Below are 26,748 nucleotides of genomic sequence, written 5' to 3'. Positions count from 1 at the left end.
TTGGACCCACCGGACAGCTGATGGCAGCCATTTTGGCGCCCTCGTTGTGCGAGGGGAGGGCGCGAAAATGGCTGCCGGCCCCTGGGAAACATCGCACAACGGTAAGTATTTTATGGCATTGGAACGCATTAAACGCTGTTAAATGTGTTCCAATGCCTTTTTCTGTTCCGTAGTGCGATGTTTCCCACAGCAAAGGTTAATCCGGAACGGATTAACCTCGCTGTGCGGGGCACCACTGTATAACATTGTCAGGATGAACACTAAAGAGTGAAAGATGTTTGAAGCTAGGTACTACCTTTATCGGATTAATAAAAGTTACACATCAGATGAGCTTTTGAGTTTTCTAGGATTCTTCATTGGTAAAGATGGGATAAAACTAGGGGTTAAGGCAAACATTGGGCCAGATGTGTTGTCCACAGCTTATCCAATAAAGCCAAATGGAGTTCAGATTTTATGTGTGACAGAGATGACAAAGGTATCTTTTTGCAGTCTCTTCCCCTTTGCAGATAAAAAGCTTTGCCCTGCCCGCACCAAATCTGCCAAGTGCCTTTCAGTGAGGCATAGATTTATTTATTTATTTATTTATTTATTTATTTATTTATTTATTTATTTATATCCCGCCTATCTAATCAATTAAGATTACTCTAGGCGGCTTACAACAATAAAACAACAACAATACAGTTAAAATAATTATACAAAGGAAAGGTTACGACAAGATGGGACAGAACTGAGGAAGTAGAAGGAAGGGGGATCAGGAGTTGATAAACGGGAAGGCCTGCCGGTACATCAAAGTTTTTAGTTGTTTTTTAAAAGTACCCTCTTTACTAGACATCTTGGCTTTATACCATCTTTACCTGATTAAGTGTTCTGGACAACTTGAAAGTGTCTCTTATTTGTAACTTTTTAGTGGTCCTGTAAAGGTATTGTCCAACCTTGAACTTGAGTTTCTATGAGTAGATCACATGATAACTGTTACTCCTATCCATGTCTGCTGTGCTATTTCTACTAAACTACAAGGAATATCAGTCTAAATCCACAGGAGCAGATGTGTGTATAAAATTGGATCTTCTCTAATTATCAAGATAGAATATTTTTAACATGAAAATAGGATGCAGGTAAGGAATTTTAACTCCCACTTGCAGTTTTCTTTCACTTCAAGTTGGCTTGTAGATCAGAAAGGAAATATAAGGAGACAAGCAGCTGGTTTGGAAAATGTTCTCATTTGTATATGCTACTGATTTTTAAACCCACCACCCTTTTGGAGCCATGTCTCACAGGAAGGCTAAAGTAAATAGGAAAACCCGCTACATCACGTGGCAGGGGATTTCTATGACATGTCATATTAGTTTCTGCAGCCTATGTCTGAGGTTCTGGGTGGGTTTGAAAATGTTTATGAGTAATTTGGGAAGAAAGGCCAGATTACTCATAAACATGCTTGAAGTTCCTTATGGGTTCAAATGTGGATTGCAGAAAAAATGTGAAATGTCATAGAAATCCTTCGCCTGTCTAAAATACAATACTATGCAGACAAATTACTGATCTAGGGCAACATTATAGAATATGCTGTGAACAACACTTCTAAAAGAGAGTATGGACAATCCAGCAGGAAATACCAGGTGGACTAAACAAAACAGTATATTTTCCTATTATGCTCCCTACAGCAACAAATTACAGAAATTCCGTACCATGAAATTCAATTCATATTCAATTTACTTTTCTTTATTCTTGCATATTAACATTTTCTCATGTTCTATTATACTCATTTGAAATGCAGAGCAAAATTAGGATTTATATGATGCAAGCTATGTGTCACTTTTTGTATGCAATAGTTTGTTGTAAAATTACAAGCATAATCTGCTTATTGCTAGAGAGTATGTTTGAGGCAGTGGGTATATTTAGAGCCATTGGAAGGCACAGGCTAACACTTATAAGATTAGGTAATATACAATTACATTACTCATGTACATAAAGTGCAGAATATACATAACTACTGAATCTGTTTAATATATTGCACAAAATATATACTTCAAGGAGAGAAGAATTCACAAAGCCCCATTTTATTCCCTGTATAAATTATATAGTTTATATTTCCTTTATTAATGACTGCAAATAAAATGTTTGATTTCTATTCAAAATGTATTTCAATCTGTGTTTTATATAAAATGATCTTACAAACAAATGCAGAACTACAGGCTTAAGATGTCAAGTCAACAGAATTTATTCCTGAATAACTTGGTTTCAGATAGCACTCTTGTTTTGGGTAAACAAAGACAAAAAGCCAACAGATACTAAAACCTCCTGCAAACAGCATGCTGAGGCTCTGACAGCTGCTCTCTTTGTTTTGCTTTGCAGGGCCCTCCTCTATTCCCATGCTGACCTACATGAGCTGTTTTGCATCCTTTTCATTTCTACAGACCTTCTCTGAGCAGAAGCAGAGAAAACTCTCACTTAGACAAGGAGCTAGAGCAATTCTGGTAAATATACAAACAAACCAACATATCCTATCTTTCTGATACTGTCTCTTTAGTCAAACAGACTGACTTATAGAACCCATTACCCCTGTCATTGTATTAAAAATGGAAAATACAATAGCATAAATCAAGGCATCTGCTCAAGTTCCTTAAGCTACCCTGCAGACTCAGAACTGCTGTATACATCAGCCATAATGCAGCAGATGATGACAGAAAAATATTTTTCTCATTAGCATTTGACCTCTATCATTCAAGCCAACAGGGAAAAATGCCATATTTAGAGTGGAGGAAGCACAAGAAGATGCCGAACAACAAGCTCTTTATATAAATGGAATAGCTGAGGAAAGGAGCATATGAACAAGATGCACAGCAGTGTTTTTGTGCTGTTGGGGGGAGGGAGGAAAGGAAATCCCATTACCTTGAGGCTAAAGGTAATATAGATTTTCATCTATATTAGAAACAAACCTGAAGAGATAAATAGGGGAAAGAAGAGTAACATATCTCCCCTATCTGCACTGCCTTTCCGGGAAGAGATGAACTCTAGAGCCCTGAAGGAAGAGATGATGGCGGGGAAGACGGAGATGGGAGCTGAGGACGCACTCCTAAGGCAGGATTCATCCCACCCCCCGGAGGGAAAACGACAAACAGCTCCTCGTGGAACCGGCCCAAGCCCCCCCCCAAGCGGAGGCTGAACGGGGCCGGCTGGGGGCTCGCCAGGGAGCCCTGCCGGACCAGCTTACTTTACCTGCTCCCGGCGGGCCCGGAGCGCCGTCGTGGCCGTGCAGGGTGACGGCTCCGTCCTTCCAGATACGGATGTCGGCGGGGCTCTCCACCCTTCGGGCCGGAGACTCCCCGCGGCGGCTTCGGTGGCGGAGAGACCCACAGCACTGGTAGCAAACGGCCCAAGCCTGCTCCTCGTTGATGGGCTGGTTGTAGAGCTTCAGGATCTCGTCCAGCGATAGGGCGTCCTGCATCCCCAGCGGCGGGCCTCCTTCTCCTCCTCCGCCGCATCCTCCTCCATCCCCTCCGCGGCCGATGGAAGTGCCCGGCAAGGGCTCGTCGTCGCCTCCCGCCGCCCCTGCCTGAGCCATGCCTTCGGCAGGGGAGAGAGAGAAAAAAAGCCTGTGTGGGGGGCTGCCCTCGCCCTCCTCCGCTCTGCGCGGCTTGCGGCGCACCTCAGCTCAGCCGCCAAGATTTCTCCTTGCCCGCCGCCTTCATCTTCCCCTAAACAACAACTACTCCTCCTCCTCCCCTCCTCCTCCTCCGCCGCCGCCGCCCTCAGGCAACCGAGCGCGTGAGCTCCCGAACAACGCCGCCTCAGTCACCGGCAAAGAAGCCGCCGCTGCGACCACGGAGCCAGCCAGTCAGTCATTCCATGGAAGGGAGGAGAGCATAAAGGGCGGGAGTCACCTCATAGCAACGCAATGGCGTCCCTCCCCTCCCCCGCTATCTTTGCCTCTACTGCCTCCTGCCGGTGGGAAAGAAGGGCAGCAAGAAGAAGTGGGGGGTGGGGAGCGTGAGGAAAAATAACAAACCTCAGCTCAGACTAGGTCCCACGTTGAAATACTGTACTCCTGGGTTTACACAGAATTTCGCAGGCTTGAATTCAATTAGAAAAATATTTGTTTACACAGCATACAACTTAGCACGCATTTTATTTTTATTGTTTTTTTCTTCAGAAAGCAAGGTGCTGTATTTAAAACAGCTGGGAAAGGTTGGTTTTAATTCAATTGTGAACCTGATTTATTTTGAATAGTTTTGTTTTGTGTGCTTTCCTGTGCCAGAATCTCTCTGCTCTCTCTCTTCCTCTTCATTACTCTTGCTTGCAATCGAAGCGGGCAGGGGATGAGAAGAACAGGACTGGCTTGTGCTACAAGGAAAGCACAGAGTAGAATTTAGTTTTTAGGAAAATCACAAAAGAGAACCAGGAGAGAGAGAGAGAGAGAGAGAGAGAGAGGTTGGGTGGAGGAAAGCGCTCCCTCCTTTTGCCTGCCTAAAAGCTGCAGGCTTGTCAATTTCTCCTCAATTTCTCTTTGCCACTTACTGGTGTGCCTTCCCCCTCTGGCCAGCCCCAGCTGCTCTTCCCTCACTCCTTTTCCACTCCTGCTGTGTGTGTGTCTCTCCCTTCACAGGCTGCAGGGAAACCTTGCAGTCCAATCTGTTTTTATGTTTTTTTCCTATCCACATAGCACTGCGTATTCCTGTTTGAAAGAAATGTTTTAAATTTAAAAAAAAAAACACCTCACCAGTAGTGGCAAGTGGCTGTGAGAGGCAGCCAGCATGAGGGCAGGTGGGCACAGGACAAAGTCTCAAATACAATGATTTTTAAAGCCACTGTAGACCCCGCAACTGCTATCCTACAATTTAAAAACAGGTTTAAAATGTTTTCCCAAGAGGATGCACACATCAAACAAAACAAAAAAACCCACTACATGACTACCACATGAGTTTAAACAAACTTCAAAAACATTGATCCATCTTCAGATTTATTTTCATAGTGTAACTGTACACTCAGCCATGTGTATCTGGCATCCGCAAGGGAGAAAATATTAAGCACCAAAGCTGCCTGGTTGGCCATTGGCCAGGTGAAAGGAAATGGCTATGCTGGCCACAGTATGTTATTTCTAAATTAATAGGAGGAATGTGATCTCTTTTGACTTGTACATATATGTATACCGTTTCCCTGAAAATAAGCCCTAACCTGAAAATAAGCCCTAGTATGATTTTTCAGGATGCTCGTATTATAAACCCTACCCCAAAATAAGCCCTAGTTAAGTGAAACTCCACCCTCCACCATTGTGCAGCATTGTGCAGCAACCAGAAGATGACATGACTATAAAATAAAACATCCCCTGAAAATGCCCTAATGCTTTTTGGAGCAAAAATTAATATAAGATCCTGTCTTATTTTTGGGGAAACACGGTAGCTTTCTAGATACTGTTCCAAACATTTAGAATTTTAACTTTGGGGGGGAAAACCTCAATGCTCAGTGGTCAAGCCCAAACTGCATGCAAAAAATCCTAGTTTCAATTTCTGGCAATTACCTAGGATTTGCAAAGGGCAACAGCTACAGTAGACATTACTGAAGAAACCACATTACTGCCCATGATTTCCCACCAGAAAGGTAAAAAATCTCTTCTAAATCAATTAATTACTGGTGGGTTATTCATATTATGCAGTTTACTATCTCTATTGAGGCTCCTAGAAATGCACTAGAATTTGTTCATACAGCGAATTACTATGTACCACTACCTCTGCTTATAAACTGTTCCTTTCAAAGGTCCTATCACTATGGCTCACCACATTCAGCAAGTTGTCCTGACCTTGACTAGAATTTTCAGGGCACTGGAGGAATTTCTGTGGAAAGAAAAGTGCAGGGAACTCTTCTTTCATTCCCAAGTGCACACATCTAAATCTGGACTAAACCCAAAGCTATAGTGCGCAACCAAACTTCAGTTATTAGAGTATCTTGGTACTATAGAACTTGTAAATATAAAGTACTGTATTACATGTCCACAGCTGCACCTATGGGGGCATAATGTATGGCTTCTACCAGTTCAGTCTGTCTTGGTTAACAATTAATCACACTGCAAGTGTGCTATAAGATTAGGAGCACACACTCTGGTATTTCCCTCTATACTTTTTATTTGTTGTTCTACAGGTTTTTCAAGCAAATTTTTTTTCAAAAGAAAGTGCATCATACTGTCACTGCTACTGAAAATGTTTATTTTTTTAAAAAAATCCAGTCTGGAAATGTAAAATGTGGAAGAGTCAATGCTAGTTTAAACTTCTAGAAATCTTTATATATAAAGCTTTTATTAAAATAAAAATATTTTATTGATACATAAATATACATAAAATATTTGTACAATATTTTTCTCATGATATTTTATACACAGAAGCACATACTTTACACAGACACTCTATTACTATTGCATCAACAGCTTTGACAAAAATCATACCATTACTAGAATAGTACTTTAGTAGTATCTCTTAATATAGACACTGTGGTCAACAAACCTATTATCTGAAGCATACCCAGTAATACATTCCTTGAAGATCAATGGGATTTACTTCCAAGTAAATGCATTCAGGAGCAAAATGCAAGCCTGATATCAAAAATACACACAGAAATCTCTGATTTCAGTGGGACTCCCGCTTATCTACAGAAGATTTCAGCCAAAATTGTGAACATCTTAAACTACCGAACGGTATTTGCAAGCAAACATGATCCAAACAGCACATGCAGATTCAGGATATGTGAACACTCTAACACGAACTGCAAGTCGCACTTGGTCCCCTCTACAACACAGTATTTCCTCACAGAAAGGAGACCTATTTAAAGAAACAAAAACATGAATCACCATTGTCAGTTAATCTGTTTTTCAATTATTCTGTTAAAGGATGGGAAAGTAACTTTACATAACAGATGCTGAAATCTAGTGGCAAAACAGCGGTGTTTTAATTTTTAAAGCACCTTTTCAGTCTCTAAAAAGGTTCATGTTTAATATATGTTTTGCTTACAAGTAAATTTTCACACCTGGGTAAAAATCTACTTGTTAACAAGGTGTGAGGGGTGCACATATTTCAAGGACAAAAATGACACTTTAAAATAAAAAATCCATTTTTTATTAATATGTCACTGATTGCCTATCCACATTGAAAAAAAGGATAGCAGATGCTAACAATCATCTCCATAGTAGTCTCTTTTCAGGCATTTGGCATGTCAAGTGACAATAACCTAACACTATTGTTACTATGGATGAAGCCATATCAAGCACAGTGTGTTCTTTGCAACCTATTTGCCAACAGCTGTATTTTTTTTACAATATTTGACAGTTGACTTAAATTCATGTAGAACAATAGTTTTCATATGAGCAAAATGGATTGAGATCTAGAATTAGATAACAGTAATCATGAAGACTACAGAATTAACATTTGTTAATTTCCAATTACACATTTTTACACATATGTAAAAATTAACGGCTTTATACTTTAACATTCAAATAAACATTTTAAGTGTAATCACAAATTTTAATGGAAGGATAGTACAAATCATTGACAACAGTTGTTTCTAACAGCTCAACTCATGAATATAATATTGATCTATTCAAATACTGTCCTCTATTCATATTTTTTATGTTACTTTTCTCTTACAAGTTGTGGAAAAGCCACAAGTTATCTCAGTGCTCCTACAAATTTGAAAAAAACACCCTAGATTATTACATTGCTGTTCCCTTTCTAACCTACTGAAATGTGACTCCATTGAACTTCTGCCACATAAAACTTCTATCTCAACTATACAAAAACTTCAGTCACTGCCACCAAAAATCAACCCTTTATATTTTTTGGAAACCCAACAACTACCAACTATGGAACAAGCATGGGATGTAGAACACCATTAAGTTATACAAAACCACTGCATTTATTATAGGAATTATTTGCAAAAGAATAATACTTATTTAAATGACAGGTTAAGATGAACATAAATATATTCTAATAAAATTCCCAAGAATAAGTGTTCTCCCCACCTAAATAACCTGTGAAGAACTTTCCCTTCAGACTGTATTTCACCAAATTCCACCCCAGTCAATATTTTAAAATCAGGAATAAATGCTATACACCAAATTTCTTTCTCCTCCAGCTATTCATATTGGCTTTTGTTTCCTGAATGATTCTGTTTCAAGGACTTGCTAGAGTCTTCACTGGTCAAATCCTTGTCTGCAATCTTCTGGTGCTAGGTTGTGATGTCTGCTTGAAGCTTCACAACAGCTTCACAGCATGACTTCCCTGTCCCCCCTTTCAAATCTCAACTATCCTCAACTTTCACCAGCTGCTCACTGACGTTTTTCAGTCTAGCTAAAACTTCTATCATATCTGAATAATTAAAACAAACATAGCTTCTCACTAATTTTTAAACTCAGTTTGAAGCTCAGTTTGTAGAAACTGTAAACAAGTTATTGGCCACTGACATATAATCAGCTGAAAGCAGTAAGACCAGGCTTCTGGCCGACTGAGTTACATTATAACATTTACCAGAGGGGGGCCTGGAAAGTTATTTCTGGATGTAGAAATATGATACCATGAGACCCTCCATAACTGAATAGCAGCAGGATTATCACCTAGGTCTAGGATATAGACTAGTGAAGTTGTAAGGGACCTATAAGGCCATCAAGTCCAACCCCTGCTCGAAGCAGCAATACAAATCAAAGGATATCTGCCAGGTGATTGTCTAAGTTTTTCTTTAATGGCTCAATTCTTGGAGCACTCCCTACCTCTCGAGGTAATTGGTTCCACTATCTTACTGCTCTAACAGTTAGGAAATTTTTCCTGATATTCAATCGAAATCTGGTTTCTTGTAACTTGAACCCATTGTTGCATGTCCTCCACTCTGGGATGATTGAGAGCAGATCACCCCTCTGTCTTCTTTCCTCAAGGCTAAACATGTCCAGTTTTTTTTAGTCTTTCCTCATAGGACTTGGTTTCCAGACCCCTGACCCTGCCATTGCCTATCATCTTGCCAATTTCAGAGGGTTTCAATTTATTACCAGTATAACTTCTTAAAATTAGCACTCCATGCTCAACAAGGGTTATTCAAAGACTATAAATGTTACAAACTATAATCAGCAGTTGATATAATGTTACTTCACACAAATCAGCAACAGTAATTTCTGTTTTTTGTCAACTAGTAAACTTATTTCCAGCCTTACTAAATGTTGCTTAAATTATATGCAATAATATACAGTAAGGCCCCCATATGCACAGGATCCATACCCGCTGTTTTACTTATGCACAGTCTGAAAGTACTGTATTTTTCCATGTATAAGATGCCCCCATGTATAAAACATCCCCCCACTATTCTAACCCAAAATTAAGAAATCTTCTCTTTCAGCATTGCCAAGGCATGTGGCAGACCCAAGGGTATACCTTTCTAGAAATGTACAGATGACTTAACATGTCTGCAAAATCACCGAGTTTTGAATTTTAGGAATGAAAATACAGTGGTGCCTCGCACAACGAGGTTAATCCGTCCCGGATCAACCCTCGCTGTGTGAAACATCGCTCAGCAGAAAGTAAAAAGCCATTGGAATGCATTAAACAGCGTTTAATGCGTTCCAATTCGGCCGAATACTCACCATTGTGCGATGTTCCTCTATGGCTGGCAGCCATTTTCGCACCCTCCCCTCGCTTTACGCGAAAATGGCTGCGATCAGCTGTTCCGTGGCGTCAAAATGGCCACCGGAACAGCTGAAATGGCTGGCCGCAGCGTTTTCGCGCCCTTGGTAAGCGAGGGGAGGGCGCAAAAACGCTGCGCGCAGCCATTTCGGCTGTTCCGGCGGCCATTTTGAAGCCGCGGAACAGCTGATCGGCGGGTCGCAAAGCGAAGGTCGGTAAGCGAACCGCTTACCGACCTTCGCTCTGCGATTTTCGCCCATTGGTGCCATCGCTCTGCGATCGCATTAGCGATCGCAAAAGCGTAATCGTAGAGCGAATTCATCGCTCTACGGGGCGCTCGTTGTGCGAGGCACCACTGTAGCAGCTATTGGCAAGGGTTTCAAATGGGTTAACTAAAGATTTTGGAGATACAATTTTCACAGGTATTACCAGAACCAACCACTAGAGGGAGTGAGAGATATGCTATGAATACTTGTAAGTGACTAATACATAGCATGGTCTCTGGCACACTCTAGTGGCCCTTTCTGGTAATGCATGTGAAAATATCTGTCTATCTAGCGTTCGCTGTTACCTGCCATTTTCAGTATCTGTGGTGGGGCCTGGAACAAATCCTCGGCAGATATGGGGGTTCCTAGTGTACTGTAAAAAAGGGGAAAGTTTTACCGAAGACATGCAGCAAATGATCTCCTTGCATTTCTGTATATGAAGTGGATGGGAAATCCTTTGAATGTATGACCATCAGGTACCGCTCTCCTAATAGCATCCTGGAACTCATCATTTCCGGAAGAAATGCTTGTGGTACGTTCAAGTTCATAGGCTGCCAAGGCTGGTGACAAAAGATAAGATAGCTGATCATCCCAGACTGTTGCAAGTCCAAGATCCTATATGTTAAATAAACCACATAAAGAATAGACAGCAGTTAGGATGGATTTGAAGCAGAAATATGCTCAGTCATGAAATTTCACAAATTAATACTATCATTAAGTCAGAAACTACCAGTTATTACAAAAATGTGTTAGCCAGAACACAAAAACAATATAACATAATTTCTTAAATTCTACATTCTATGTACATTAGTAAAATAACTGCCGGTGCACATTTATGTACAGAAACAAGGAAATGGCTGTATGTAAAAACATCATCTGTGTTCTCCTATCTGTACAAATCTGTAGTCCTGCAGGTTATTCCAGCAAGTTCCTTTTCTTTTTCCACTCACCTGTCCAGTATAGCTTATAACTTTTGTTTTTTCAAAAAGTAACAAGGTTGAATAAAAATAACAGATGACAAAACAGAAGGCAAAAGATATTGCATCATTAATAACTCTCATTTGCTCATCCCACCCATATGTATTCTAACAGGAGTAAGCTAGCAACAAAGTGGAACACACAGACAAGCAAGCATCTGACCCTTGAAACCTGCCACATGTCTCTGAATGCTGTAGAATATACTAAACCTCTATTAAATAGAATACCTATCTTATGCAGGGACTTGTTCTTGTGAAACACGTAATTTCCCAATTTGTAACTTTAACCCCAATAACTACTATATAGGGTCTTCACCACAAGCTTTTTTCCAGCACACTGAAACATTTTTAAGAATCTACATGCCAATACCCGGGATGAGGGTGAGGAGATGGGATGGGTCAAATTAGAACTTACAAAGGATAAGTTTTTGTTCTTTGAAAAGTAAATCAATTATTCAGAAATGAAAGGAAAAATGTAAGAGTTCTTAATATTTTCAAATGCTTTCCCTTCAAACTTTGATTGGAGTTCAAACTTTAAGTAATATATGCCAACTCAACTGAATTTTACACAAAAAAGTGTTACCTCCTTGCGTAACAAGGAGTACCACATTTTTCCATGTATAAGACACCCTCATGTATAAGACACCCCCCACTTTTCTAACACAAAATTTATTTCTTTGAAAAAAGCTGCTTTCCCCCTCCACTTTCTTTGCAAAAAGCTGCTTTCTCTCTCCACGTTTTGCTAGGGGGAAAGCAGCTTTTTGCAAAGAAAATGGAGGGGAAAAGCACTTTCCTCTCAAAAAAGTGGAAGAAGAAAGAAGGAATCACTAATAATATAATATATTATAAAATGGATGGACAATACAATGAATAGCACTTGTACATATGCAGATAAAGATAAAGGATCTGTGTGGCTCATCAGTAGTACAGTCATAATCCAGACATGCTAGATATTGGGAGTCGAGAAGAGGAAGAGGTTTGTTCTGCTGGCAGAAGTGTTGTTATACCAGCAGAATCCTGTTCTATTGTCTGATCTTAAGAGACCTGCTGGCAGAGGGATCCGCCAGCAACTACTCTGTTAGCAAAAACCTATGGACTGAAAAGCCAAAAAGGGAAGACAGGGGAGAATCTGAGTAATACCAGCTTGAAACATCCTCCAGGCCATGAAAAGCCATAGTGCCAACACAAACCCAAGCCAAGGTAATTTCTGAAACCCTTCACTAAAATAAGTTTGGATTCAGCAGTGCTTAAGCTGGTCGAAAGTCAGCAAAACTCAGCTGGCCCTCAACCGTTTCAGCTAGATAATGTTGAGATTTAACTGTGCAACTTTGCTTTACTAATAACTTTTAACATACATTCTTCAGATCTCTGCATTTAATAAGATAAACAACTGAGTTACAGGACAACAAATAATAACACATACCTTTCTGTGTTCCACTACTAATATTCTAAGTTGTAACTCCAGTTCATTGCTTGCTCCAGCAGCATCTACTGCAGAGGCACAGAGAGGAGGAAAAGGTGGCAGTGCAGTTGTGGCCCCTGGAGAACATACTGATTTAATTGCTTCTCCGCTCATTGGTTTCCACTTGGATTCATCATGCAAGTCAAAAGCACAAACTTCTACAGCATCAGAAGGCTGACAGTTTGCCAAGAATTTCTGATGATTGAATATACATCCTATTGTTTGGTAAGGATACAAAGGTTTTGGTTGCTCAACAACTGGAGGGTCATCAGGCTTAACTTGATTATGTATGTACCTGTAGATTAACAGATATGCATTAATAAATTAATTATTTTTTAGCTGAAACTGAAAGCCCACAAATAAAAACTCTGGTCTACTTTTCAGTTTGTACAGATGAAACTGGCATAGCTAGACTATAATACTGCCAGGCACGTAGCTATATTTAAGAAGTTGGGAGGGGGCCTGAGGAATACATATTTCACTCCCTTGGAAACAGGACTCTAAGCCAGTTAGCTTAACAGATAAATTTAACTACATACAAGAGCAAAACCTGAATCCATGTGTCCCACTTCTTAATGCAGTATCACATCAGGCCAGAACATATACACTCTGTACTCAATCTTGTAACTGTGCCTATTGGTTATCAAGCAACCATATTTTCTATCACAGAGCAGATGTTTTTGTTGAGAAACAGCTCCTTTTATCAATATTTGAAAAGGAGATTGGTAATTGGACAACCAGAGAATTAGTTTCCAATTTGTTTGCAACAGTGAGATTGCTTATTACTAGAAACTGAAAACAGCTCCTTATATTCTGTTAAGTGACGGCTATAGGGAAGTTTGGGATGCAGCAATTACTGACCAACTCACATGCAATAATAAAATAAAAAGGGAAACAACTGATACCCTGTTTCCCTAAAAATAAGACCTAACCTGAAAATAAGCACTAATATGATTTTTCAGGGTGCTCCCTACCCAAAAAATAAGCCCCAGTTGAGTAAAACCCTGGCCTCCACCACTGTGCAGCATCCAGAAGAAGATGACAGGACTGTATTTGAATCAATGTAGATTGCTGTACATGAAAAACAAATAAAGCATCTCCTGAAAATAAGCCCTAATGCGTTTTTGGAGCAAAAATTAATATAAGATCCTGTCTTATTTTTGGGGAAACAGGGTCGTGATGTGTTTGTGGATATATGAGAAACAGTTATCCCACTGATCATACATGGTGGAAGTGAACAAAATTACTGACAGACCAAAACAAACAAACAACCTCCCCGTAGCCTTTGACAAAAAGGAGTGGGTAGGAACACACTGGCAATGGGCAGGTTTGTGCTGACACTTACCGTAAGTTGTTTCATTGTCAGTGAAAGGAATGAACAAGCCTGTCCTCACAATAGACCAAACAGTGGGACAATTGCCTGTGTACTCACCCTATCAGACAGTTTTTGTATGAACTGTCTAAGTCCAACTGTGATAATTATTCTTACTGAACTATCAAGATAGAGTCAGAAAGACTGTTGTTATCTGTAGTCAAATCACCTCTGACTTATACCAGCCCTATGAATGTGAAAATCTCCAAAATGACCTGTCCTCAACTGCCCTGTTCAGCTCTTGTAAACTCAAGCCTGTGGCTTCCTTTAGGGAGCCAGTCTATCTTATCTTCCTCTTCTTCTGCTTTCCACCTTTCCCAGCTTTATTGTCTTTTCCAGAGAATCCTACTTTTTCACGATGTGCCCAAAGTAGGACAGCTTCAATTTCAACATTTTTTTAGCCCAGAGATCATTCAGACTTAACCTTGGACCCATTTGCTCATCTTTCTGGCAGTCCAGGATATCTACAAAGCTCTCCTGCAACACATTTCAAAAAAAAAATTTTTTTTTCTATCAGCTTTCTTAACTATGCAGCTTTCATACCCAGAAGTGCCTTAATTCTCTGCCTTCAGTAATTCCTGGTCATATTTTGGAAAAGGACTCAATTAAGTATTGTCAACCTTGCAATTGTGACAGTGTTGTTCACAAATGGTGCTTTGGCTCTGTAATGGCTAGGAGATTGTGGACACACTAATTACCCTACTGCCTTTAAGAAAAAAATTACTAATTGGTGCTATATTTTCAATATTTACAGTGTTGGTACCTTGCTTAACAGCTTGGCAATATTTAAATGGAAACTAACATATCACTCAAATAAAGCAAAAACTATTGTTCCTTAATCATAACTACAAGTTTATAAGAAACAGCTTACTGACATGAAGTGCATACACACTGGCTGAAATCCTGCTGTCATCAGCTTTACACAGTGTAACTCCTTATCTAGGAGCAATTCACTGCTGTGATTTTTGCCACTGTACTTATGCTAGTGTATGCAAAGAACAGGATTTCGGCCATTACACTTTGACTTGATTTTAATTCTGAACACTTAGAATTTGCCATAATGTTACATTACAATCTGTTTACCTACCTGTGGCCTGTTAAACTCTCCCAGAATGTGGTTACTCCATCAATTCCATATGTCATTACCCACGTGTGAGGAACTCCTTTACCTTTTGTTCCTACACAAACAAAAGCTTCCAACCCAAAACCTAGCAGAAGACTGCACAAAAGGTTAGCATGATCTTCACAGTCACCCTGAAAAGGGAACACATTAAATATATAATGCGAGTTCATACAGAAAACAAAGTGATTTGAATGACATCTAGAGGCAATTTTGGTGTACACATGACTTTGTCACATTTTGTATAAGTTGCGTACACCCTGACATTGCCTTAATATGCAGCAATTTATAGAAGTGCAACGGGATTTCAGCCAAAGACTTAGAAAGTGGAATTTCTCCAAAGGCTTATACCTTGTTTCTGCACAGAAAGGCCAGAAGAGTACACCATTGTTCTTGCTTACTGCTTCCTCCACCAATGACAGGAGCTCTTTCATAACCAAGCACACTCACAAATCTGGCAGCCTGCCTCGGTGTATCCAGCAGCCGGCCTGCTCGAAGTGGTTTGACATAAGAACATACTGGTCTGTTTATCCCATTTTCATCCTGAAAATGTATATGAAAAGATAGTTGTAAGGCTCAATAGAAAGCAATGCTTTTTCATCTCTTAAGGATGCAATTGTCTGCACTCATGGTGTAGCTGCTCTTTTCTGAATTTTTGTCTCTATAAAAAGCAATGTTGTATAGGTGTTCAATTTTATAGTAATTGGAAAAATAGTAATATTTGTGGTCAGAATCAGATTTTACTGAGTTTTTAAGTTAAACGAGACAGGCCTGTCCTTTCAGGAGGCAGACAAAGCCCACTACACAACATACTACTCAGCTCCATTTCAAGCTTATGTTGATAAAACAACCAGAAATATTATGTTCTTATTCAGAATATCTAAAAATTTTTATTTAAAGATGATGCAAGAGCTGTCGGCTCCCTCACAATAGAGCTCATGTCCAAGTATTTCTTTTTCTGAAATATCCCAATATTAAATTTAATTCTAGCTCTTCCCTTGCAATGAGAAGCTCCAAGTTATCCCATTTTGTTCACAGTATGATTTTTTTTTTAAAATATTGGTAATTGTTTTGATATTTGCATTTTTATGTCATATTAAGTCACACTGGCTGGCTGGATAGCTCAATGATTTAGATATCTGGCCGCAGAACCATAGATTGGGAATTTGATTCCCCACTGTACCTTCTGCAAAGTAGAGCCAGCCTATGTGGCCTTGGGCAAGCTGCATAGTCCCAGGATGCCCCAGGGGAAAAAAAAAACAGTAAACCACTTCTGACTATTCTGTACCTGGAAAACCCTGAAAAGGGTTGCCACAAGTCAGAATTGACTTGACAATACATGATGATGAAGTCACACTGAATCTCTCTACAGGAAGAAAGGTGAGGTAAAAGTTAAACTATAGGCCTGCAGTATTCACAGGGGATAGGTTCCAAGCCTCCTCACCTGCAGATGCCAGAAATAGCATCTTTGCTGTCTGTGCATGGTTGAGACAGGGAACCCTGACTTGGGAAAGGACTATGTTTCTGTCCTCCTGCTCACAAAAGAGGCTTTCTTGAAACCAGCAACTGCTGCCTGCCCCCCTCCCCACCCCCACATATGTGGCTTCTCCATTTCACTGGAAGCTGCTTTCCTCAGCAAATTGGGCCATGAGTGCATTTCCATTAAGGCTGTATATAGCATGGTCTCTGGTTCGATCTAGCTGCCAATCCTGGTAATATACCTTGGGAATGTGTCTGGATTTTTAAAAAAACCAATTAAAAGAAAATACCAGACAGCAGATAAGTGAAACCGTGGGTACTGATCCCATTGATACAGTGGTCCTATTGTATGGATCATAGGCAGTTAGTGTGAAGGCACAGAAACAGCTGACAAATATGTAGAAATAAAGCTAAACAACAATAGTAGGGAAGCATATTAATTAAACATTCCAGTTCCAACCTATTAATTTTATAGAGACATACAAAAAAAATCAATGTATTTGGAACTGTGTAGATTTCTGTTCACAAATTATAACTAGAATAAAATGGCAGAAGATGTCAAATGGACATAACCTGTGCAAAAATTTTCACCAGTCTTGTGTTGTGTGAAGTTCTGATCTGTAGATATTCTCTCCACCACTGTTTAGCATAAACAAGAAACAAACGTTCCTTTTCTGTAGTTTTCTGACGTTCTAAAGCAAGCTACAATTAAAAAAACATATTATATTGTGAGATATTGCTCATTTTAAAAATTACAAATGTAATCAATAAAACAGATAATTAACATCATATATTATCTACTAAATAAATTAATCTAGTTTCCAGTGTAGATACAGAACCTGGGATTTAATTAAGATAAACATGACATAATTTTATTACTAACGTCTTTCTGAAGTGCTTTGTCAAATGTTATTTGTGTTGTAGAGTATTTTCTGTCGACCTAACTGATTAAATTTTGTCACTGTGTGATAGAATTATCTAAATCACTTTCTATCTCTTTAAACCTCTACTTGGTTTTTTGACTTCTTTTATGCAGCAGTTTGGTACTATTTATTTGAGTTGTTACATATATCCCTTTGTATCCCAATTCATGTTACTTATAAAGAATACAAGTAGCAACTTGCTAACTAGCAGCTCCAATTTACACCACTGTATTTCTGCCCACATAACTAATCAATAGGATTTATCTTATATTCCTGAAAACTTTGTCATCACAGATTTTAAGAGATACACTCTCCATCACATATGCATATGTGTAGGTGTCTTGTTGCTCAGAACCTCTCCAATATTTCTGTGAAAGGATGCATGCCATATATGCATCCTTGGGGATAAATATTAACAAGGGAGCACTGAATGGATTTCTCCTCATTTTTGCATAGATTTAGGCACTTTAGACTTTTGGCCTCCAAATATTTACACTTAATATATGGACAACAGAGAAGGAAGGAGCCACATGACATTGGGGATAGGAGAGCAGTTCAACCCTACTTGTCTATAGTCACAGGAAACCTTTTCATATTTATAAACACAGGAAAGGGGCAGGATTGCCATGCGTGCAAAGTGCAGCTGAAGGAATATGTTCAACACTTTAGTTTTATAAGCAGACATTGCTGGCATATCTAGTTCCCTCTTTCCCATTCACCCAACCTCTCTGCTCTGGAAGATTGTGGAGAGTCTCCAGAACAGATTTGGAGGACATGTGGGAGGGAAAAGAAAAATTTCCACCCTTTAAGCAGAACTCTAGTTACTTAACATTGGGTTTAACTCAAAAAAGGATCTGATTCTAGGCAAAAGCATGGCACAACAGGGGAAGACAAGAAGTCTGCAATGTTAGCACTCCATCCCACCTACACAAGGTGTTCTCTCTTTGTGGATGGCAACAATATATTTCTAAAGGATAGAAAACGGTGCTTTATGGGGCTTGCTGATATAGGAAACCATAGGCTATAAAAAAGGTTTGTAATAATTTAATAGCAGCATGTAGAACTATGTATGCATTTATATAAACTGCTCAAAGTGTGTATACACATGCAAAGCAAAAGCAAAGCAAAGCGTGCTGCTTATATACCGCCCCATAGCGCTTCAAGCACTCTCTGGGCGGTTTACAATTTAATTATGCAGGCTACACATTGCCCCCCCCCCGCGAGCTGGGTACTCATTTTACCGACCTCGGAAGGATAGAAGGCTGAGTCAACCTTGAGCCTGCTCATTGCTCAAGGAAACTGCCTTCTTATGCCAATCTCAGATATCAAAAGAATAAATACAAGTATCAGTCTAAAACATACACTGCCAAAATCCTGTTGCATAGCTATATGCTTGCATAACCTGAAGTTGCACAAGCAGTGGTGAAATCTGCAGCAAGGCAGAAGTCATAATCCAGCAAACAGTTCTGAAGGCGCAATTGTACATCTAAGTGCACAATCAAGACTAAAATTTGAATTGCCTGGGCATAACTCCGTATGAACTTCTGCTGGTGTAACTCTATGCTCTGTCAAGTGCAACAGGATTTCAGCCCATTTCCTTCTCAGAAAGCTATACATCACATTCAAGCTGAATCTCTCCAGAACAGAAAACAGTAACCAACAAGGGCTGAGTTTTCACCTTTTCATCTAAACAATGGTATCAAGCACATCTTAAGACAGCAATGGTGAAAAGGAATTAATACACAGTACCACAGTATGGTATTAACTCCCCCAGAAAATTAAGATGGCATTTTAGTAGGGAAAATGTGAACAAAAATCAATCTCTTACCTAATCTTACATAATCAATATGTTACCTTGTTTAAAACACACACATTTTTGCTATTTTAACTCTTGAAACTGAACAAGTGTGTGCTTGAACCATAGCAGTGCCTCCCTGTTCCATTTTTCACAGTCACTGTACCATGACACTATAAGTCATGATTAGTCAAGAAGGAGATTGTAATATATTGCTAGATTTTTTTTACAAGATTGTAACAACACAGATTGGGCAAAACCTTATTGTATAGCTCTGCACTGGCATAAATTGGATCAGGGTACTGCCAAATTAGATGGATTTAGCCCTCCATATCTGGAGGGCAAAAGCTTCCTATTCCTAAGTCTCCCCCAATCCCAAGGCTGCCAAAAGCTTCTCCAGGGCATATGGGAGCTCTAGGGAGGCTCAGAAGCTGAGCCAGAAGGGAGATAGGAAACTTAAAAAAAATTGCATGAATTACTATGTCCCAATGTGATTTATGCCAGTGCAAAGTTATACAACAGGATTTTGCCAACAGAAATATTCAATGATTTGGAATAACATTATATCAGTCAAAATTGCATTAATAGGAAGGCTATTTTAAAATGTTAGCTTGTTTAAAAGCATATGTAGGACTTACTTGAGTACTGACTATTTCCTGAGAAAGCGTCTTATTTAGCTTTGGGTATATTTCAAGTTTGATATTAAGTACTCCAACAGAAACCTTTGATTCTGTACCTTTCGACAAAAAGATATGGCTTGATAAGAAAACAAGCAGACATATTAATAAATCTGGTGCACAAAAAGACATACAATATGGATACATATTACCTACAACTAAATCAAGTCTAGAAAATAGACATTCTTTGTTGTAATATCTCTTTTTAAGAATTGAAACGGCATTAATTAAAATCCTGTTATGCAGCACCACAACGTCATAAGCAGCAGACTGCCGCTGATTAAAAACTTCCTTTTTCTTATTCTGCCCTGAAAACGGAACTCCTTAATTGGCAGCAATCTGCTGTCAGGGATTACATCATTCCTGCTGTGGAGGTGGAATCCGCTTAACTGAATTCTGGCCATTACGTCAAAATGGGCTACTACAATATAATGAAAGAAAAAGAAGGGAGTGAAGCGGGGGGAGAGAAACCCCAAATGCTAAACATTGTTTTACTATACAGTGGTGCCCCGCATAGCGATGATAATCCGTTCCGGAAAAATCGTCGCTATCCGGATTCGTCGCTATGCGAAAAAAAAGCTCATAGGAATGCATTAAACCCCGTTGGGCTTAAAACTCACCTTTAAGCGAAAATCCTCCATATGGCCGCCATTTTAGCTGCCCGGTATGCAAGGAATTGGCACGAAAACACAGCGGGCAGCCATTTTTTCCGGCTGCCATTTTGGAACCGCCGATCAGCTGTTTTTAAAACATCGCTACGCGAAAATTGGTAAGCGAAACAGCTTGCTGATCATCACAAAGCAATTTTTACCATTAGAAACATCGTTATGCGATCGCAAAAACGATCACAAAAAATCCGTCGCTATGCGGATTTCTCGTTAAATGAGGCGCTCGTTAAGCGAGGCACCACTGTATATATAACAGGCAGATTAAAAATAAGGTGAAAAGCTTCGTTTTTGAAGTTGTATTCTGCTGTAAAAGCCTGGAAGTAACTAGTAGAAGTAACAGTTACTTATAACCTGTTTTGTAAAAACTGGCTAAAAACCTGTTGCTCAGTTATGCAAACAGCATAACTTTTAGACACAAACTGCCAGAAGTAATTTTTGTAGCCATTATTTGTTGAATGCCAACTAAAATCACCAGGTATGCAAAAAATAATGTCTTAACTTATGTCAGTTCACTTCCAAACATTACACTATTTGTTTAACTGCAAAACAGGAATTTAGCCATTATGTCGCTATTTAAAAACCAATGTAATGAGTAGTTATATAATTATTTTTGGCACAAAAAGTAACAGTTCCTAGTTGCTTTAAAATTATTTTAAAGGGACATTGAGGCATTTTGACAGTAATTCTTCAGAAATTTTCAACATTTTTATGCCATTTCGCTGTCAATTCTAAGTGGTGAGGAAGCAGCATTATTTCAAGATACAATGTCAGAAATATCCTCTAGAACAGTGGTCCCCAACCTTTTTGGGGCTGTGGACCCGCTGGGGGGAGTGAGCGCCATGTGCAGGGGGGTGTATGTGTCATGCTCCCACGCGAGCGGTGGATGTGTCATGCTCGCACGGGAGGTGTGTTGCGCTCGTGAGCATGAGCGTGACACGCCACTTGTGAGCACAGCACACCCATCGTGAGCACAACACGCCCCCATGCGAGCACAGCATGCCCCCGTGTGAGAGCGGCACAGACCAGCACCAGGCTGCGGACCGGGGGTTGACAACCCCTGCCCTAGAAGGAACCAGAATTTTTTTCTGGCCTGCTGGTAAAGACAAAGCAGTGTTCCCACGGTGATATTCTGCTTCTTCTTGAATGAGTACATTTTACTGCTGAAATAAAGCAAAGTACTTCTTTAAAAAACCTACTTTCAATTTTTATTAGACATGGACACTTCGAATTCATATCCCTGGGGATATGAATATGAAATGCGGTACCACAGGTGCCTTGAAGGTCCACTGCATCCCCCAGAACCTGCTGGTACACTTACTGGTCGCCACATGGCATATGTGTCCATCATCATTGCACCAATCACGGAAGTAGCCCAGCTAGCGTTTCTCTGTCCCCCCCACCCAACTGACTACTCTGGCGCGGAGGTGGGATGAACAGTCTCCCTGCTCAGTTGTTGAGCAATAAACTGTACAGAGAGGTGGGGAAGCACCGGCTGGGCTACTTCCGTAATTGGTGTGATGCTGACGACGATGAACGCACATGCCATGCAGTGACCAGTGAATGGACTGGCTGGTTCTGGGGGAAGCAAATGGACCTCCGTGGCACCTGTGGAGCCATGCTTTCTATTTGTATCCCCAGTGATACAAATACGAAATGTCCATGTCTAATTTTTACTTTTCCCATCATCTTCCCTCCCTCACTGTCTGAAACTTACCGACGCCCAGAAGTTCAACAGCCACATTTGTTACTCTGTTCTCTGCACAAAGGACAGATCGCCACTCTAAGAAATAGGATGCTACTAATGTGGTTTCACCAGATGTGTCTGTTTTGATCAAGACAATATGCACTGGATCACATATTGACAGCATAGTAGTTGCATCCAGCATTTTGCTTCCTTCACCTGTCAACACCACATGAAATTAAAGTTAAGTAGAAACTCCAGATAAAAGCATTTCCCAAAAATATTACCATTATGCATCTGTAGAAATTGGCTCAAAAATTATAGAAAGTTTTTACAACAGGTCACTTCATGAAGAGATATTACCATGTCATTTGTGTCATTTGAATCGGGCTGGGGGGGGGGGGGAGAAATACAAGCCAGTAAGAGAAAATAATGTTCATGAAATAAAGCAAGGGCATTGATGGTGGGGATTTTCAGTGGAAAACAGCCAGAGGGGAAATGTTATTTCCTTATTCCATTTTGATCCACTTCCACATCAAACCACTGCATCCAAATATTTTTAAAACCTTGGGCTATGCTACAAACCTCTGCAAGTGGGTAAATAGGTGCTCATTCTTATTCTCTGTCCTCTATACATTGTTCCTTAGAAATGTCAATCATCCCCAACCCTCTGCAATGAATTTGTGGTTGTCTTTTAAACAAGGCCTCTTCTCCTGGACTATTCTATTACCAAGCCAGGCAAAAAAAAAAACCACAGTGTTTCCTTTCACACTGCTGCTATGACTTTGCCACAGCTAAGGACTGACTTCATATTGCCCTTTGAAAAGCAATAATATTTTTGTTTAAATACAATAAAAGTTGGTGTACTTTAATGAGACTACATAGATCATATGCTTGAATCTTCCTGAATAGGAAGGAGTCCAGTGTTATTTGTTCCTGTAATACAGATTCCTTACCTAAAGTATCCTTATGTACTTCAAGAAGAAAGCCATCACTGAAATCTGGTTCACATGCACATGGGACAGGCTTAGAACGGAAACGCTGATTTCGAAAATGTAAACAGAGAGTGAAGGTAGAACATATTTGACCAGGCAAAGGCTCAGGTTCCTGCAGATGTTCCAGAAAAGCCTTTCCACCCAAAACCTGAAGATAAAGGTACCTTCTTGTTGGGTCAATATTTGCTGCAAAGTGTGACAATAAATAAGAAAGATCTGTAAATAGTTTGTCAGAAATTTATTTAGTACCAACAAACTCTTTGGAGGCATAAACCATCCAAAACAGATAATTTAACGAGTATTTGTTTTAATGTTCATTTAATTTTTGTTACAAATGTTTAGGGGTCTTGTCCAATAAGAATCTTCACAACGTACAAAGAAGAAAAGAATTTTCTCTCCATTTAATGGAATGGCCACACATTTCCACACCACCCCTATATTACAATATTATTGGTTAAAAAATACTTCACTAGGAATACATATAGTATAGTGGAAGAAAGTCAACATTCTCTACTAAAAGACATCCAAAACATAGGCGGAAAAAAGGAAGTTTGGGTAGAGGGGTAAGATCAGCTAGTGCATAAAACAATCTTAGTGACAAATGGCTATATAGTACATGCTTTTAGAAACACAAACCAAAAAATCAAGTATTACAACGTACTTTTTTTCAACACAGCTGTCTGTCTGTCAATGAAATGCGTAGAGGGTTTTGGAGTTGAAGACATTTCCCTCTCATTGATATCCTAGAATTAAATTGATATCTTATTAAGTACACTTTCATGTCAGATTTTCTTACAATCTGTTCCAAGTTTGTTTATTCCAAGAAGCACATTCTGCTATCCGGAAACATCTCTCAAAACAACACTTTCACAAACTAAAAGACAGAAACAAAAGATCATGCAATGGAGATTAAAGGATAGTTGGGTGCCCTAGCTAATCTTCATATGTACTAAATCTGTGCCTCAAATATGGTTGTTGCTGTTTAGTTATTAAGTCATATCCGACTCTTTGTGACCCCATGGACCAGAGCACGCCAAGCCCTCCTGTCTATCATTGCCTCCTGGAGTTGGGTAAAATTGATGGTCACTTCGATGACTCTGTCCAACCATCTCATCCTATGTCATCCCCTTCTCCTCTTGTCCTCACCCTTTCCCAACATTAGGGTCCTTTCCAGAGAGTCTTCTCTTCTCATGAGATGGCCAAAGTATTGGAGCCTCAGCTTCAGGATCTGTCCTTCCAGTGAGCACTCAGGGTTGATTTCCTTCAAAATGGATAGGTTTGTTCTTTGCAGTCCAGGGGACTCTCAAGAGTCTCCTCCAGCACCACAGTTCAAAAGCATCAATTCTTCGGGGGTCAGCCTTCTTTATGGTCCAGTTCTCACTTCTATATATCGCTACTGAAAAACCATAGCTTTGACTATTCTGACTTTTGTCAGCAAGGTGATGTCTCTGCTTTTTAAGATGCTGTCTAGGTTTGTCATTGCTTTCCGCCCAAGAAGCAGGCGTCTTTTAATTTCGTGGCTGCTGTCACCATCTGCAGTGATCGTGGAGCCCAAGAAAGTGAGATCTGTCACTGCCTCCCTATCTTCCCCTTCTATTTGCCAGGAGGTGATGGGACCAGTGGCCAAGATCTTTTTTTTTTTTTTTTTTTTATGTTGAACTTCAGGACATTTTTTGCGCTCTCCTCTTTCACACTCAGCTCTTGGTTATGCATAATATTGAATGTTTGACATGAAACTATTTGTAAATGATTTTGTAAGATATCTGTATTTACATTATGCCATAGGTATCTGGCATGAGTCCAGAAAAAGGTTTAAAATTATACTCACTTTTACAAAGCTGAGTTCTTTCATAACATCATCAATTATTCCTCTCCGTATCAGGGCTTTCATCAGATCTTCTTCAGATAGCTGCTGATGTTGAGGTGCCAGTTCTTCATGTATTGTTTCAGCAAGAACTTCTCGAATCCTGCTATGAACATCCATCTATATAGAAATGTTTCTGTTAACATGCTAGGTACAAGTCTGAATGATGTTTTGCCCAATATTTAATGAGATGATTACCAAAGTCCCCTCTTTTAAATCCTACAAATACCTATGTCTTCTTCCTTGGTAGAACTAAAGTGTGTCTAACTGCGTCAATTGGACATAAATGTGTTTGCACAGTGGGGAAGAGCTTTTTACGATTGTGAATATGCAATTTTAGCTACTTCCTTATGACAAAATATGTAATGATGGTTTTTCATCAAACAAATTCTTAAGTAACTTGTATTTTTATAGATTTTCTTTTCAAGTAAAAAATAATAATGATATATCAACATAGACATTACAGTAATTGGAAAACCAGCTCTGACTAAAAACAGCAAGTTTACTCTTGTTATCCCTTCAGAAAATGTTATTAATGTGTTTTCTGGAAAACCATATGTAGCTAAAGATCTATTTTAGACTTATTATATTTTATATCACATCTCTGTTGATATGTATTACACAAACGGAGTTCTTTGTAATGGTTCAGCACTGTTTTTGACAAATGAAGATATATATTTTTTGTGAAACGCTATTGCCAGGTCCAATTATGACAGCTCAGAATTGCATGCATGAGCTACTTTGAACTCATTTTCAGGTCCTCTTGATTCATCCCATCTTTTGGGAATCCCTGTTTTGTGGATGACATGCACTGCAATAAATGTGTTCAGATCATATCATCCAGCAGTTCTGTTTCCTGATATATGCTTGTACCAAACATATCAGGTCTGGTCCAATTTTTGGACTGTCTACTCCCTTCCCAATCCCAACTTTCTTTGTGATCGATAATTGTATCAATCAGCCCAGAACTCTGGATTACACAGCTGCTTTTTTTCCTATTTATAAATAACAAAAATACTGAATCTTGCCCTTATTCAGTCATATTCTATACCTACATTCTAGCTTTGTTTAACTTTTGCTCCTGTAAAAACAAAAGCATTCTTAGGAAAGCTTTAACTCGCTCTAATTTATTGCTTTGCTTAAGAAATCAGTATATTTCACTGGAAGGAAGGATTTTCTGCATCATTAAGAACAAACAAGAAAGAATGTTGCAATAACATTTAACTTCCACACAACCTCAAGCTCTCTCTGCAGCCTGTTTTGACATCTCTCTCCACTCTGCTTCGGCATGGTCGCAGGTAACACTCAGAGGCATAATGCGGGAGTTGAAAAGGGACAGTAAAAACTTTCCCGCTTCCTGTGTCATGGGAAAAATCTTTTCTCACCTTGGTCAGCTGCTGGTGAATGAGCTGCTTCAATTCAGACGCTTTCTCCAGCGGCAACGCCATGGCTCAGCAGCCAGCACAGGTTCTTAAGGGACGTGGGAAACCCGAGGCTGCTGCGTTAATCCAAAGGAGACCCTGGAGGAGCGAGACAGACTGCCCCCCCCACCGCACCCGGCTCCCCTCCCGCTCACTCACCCGCCTGAGCCCCCGCTCGACTTTTGCCGAGCCCCCATTGGCTCGGCTTTCAACCAACCAGCATCTGACGCCCCGCCAACAACAGGCGGCGGCCTCCTAATCGAAGCCAACCGCGGTTCAAAATAGCCCCGCGGGCAAGCTGTCCCAGGTGGTCGCCTGAGCGGACCTCAGAGACTCCGCTCTCGTCATTTCACCTAAACCCCCCTTCAGCAAATTTCTCGACCTATTCGTTTTGCCTGCCG

The 26,748-nt window shown here is 39.9% G+C and overlaps 2 protein-coding genes across 6 annotated transcripts in view; both read right to left on the bottom strand.

The window, feature by feature from the left end:
* The window catches only part of SPIRE1 (spire type actin nucleation factor 1), a 113,095-nt gene extending 109,301 nt beyond the window's left edge, over positions 1-3,794 (bottom strand). For all 4 annotated transcript variants that reach the window (XM_072998786.2, XM_072998788.2, XM_072998787.2 and 1 more), the window contains exon 1: positions 3,217-3,794. In XM_072998786.2, coding sequence (XP_072854887.2) covers positions 3,217-3,562 — 346 coding nt within the window. In that variant the 5' untranslated portion in view covers positions 3,563-3,794. The remainder of the gene's footprint in view (positions 1-3,216) is intronic.
* A 2,474-nt stretch (positions 3,795-6,268) lies between these two features.
* On the bottom strand, positions 6,269-26,583 carry CEP76 (centrosomal protein 76). Of its 2 annotated transcripts, none has more exons than XM_020791742.3 (12): positions 26,312-26,583; positions 24,891-25,046; positions 23,724-23,805; positions 23,024-23,248; positions 22,101-22,286; positions 19,680-19,777; positions 16,897-17,025; positions 15,196-15,387; positions 14,812-14,978; positions 12,314-12,647; positions 10,311-10,528; positions 6,269-6,806 (listed from the first exon to the last, which is right to left on the bottom strand). In XM_020791742.3, the coding sequence occupies exons 1-12, from the start codon at positions 26,372-26,374 to the stop codon at positions 6,668-6,670; spliced, it is 1,989 nt and encodes a 662-aa protein (XP_020647401.3). In that variant the 5' UTR covers positions 26,375-26,583; the 3' UTR covers positions 6,269-6,667. The 2 variants fall into 2 exon arrangements, with proteins under 2 accessions (XP_020647401.3, XP_020647402.3); XM_020791743.3 differs by having other exon boundaries at positions 10,311-10,473.
* Positions 26,584-26,748: the final 165 nt, after the last annotated feature.

Source organism: Pogona vitticeps, chromosome 4 (genome assembly GCF_051106095.1).
Source record: "Pogona vitticeps strain Pit_001003342236 chromosome 4, PviZW2.1, whole genome shotgun sequence".
In the NCBI taxonomy this organism is placed as follows: Eukaryota; Metazoa; Chordata; class Lepidosauria; order Squamata; family Agamidae; genus Pogona; species Pogona vitticeps.
This window is presented reverse-complemented; position numbering and strand designations above follow the sequence as displayed.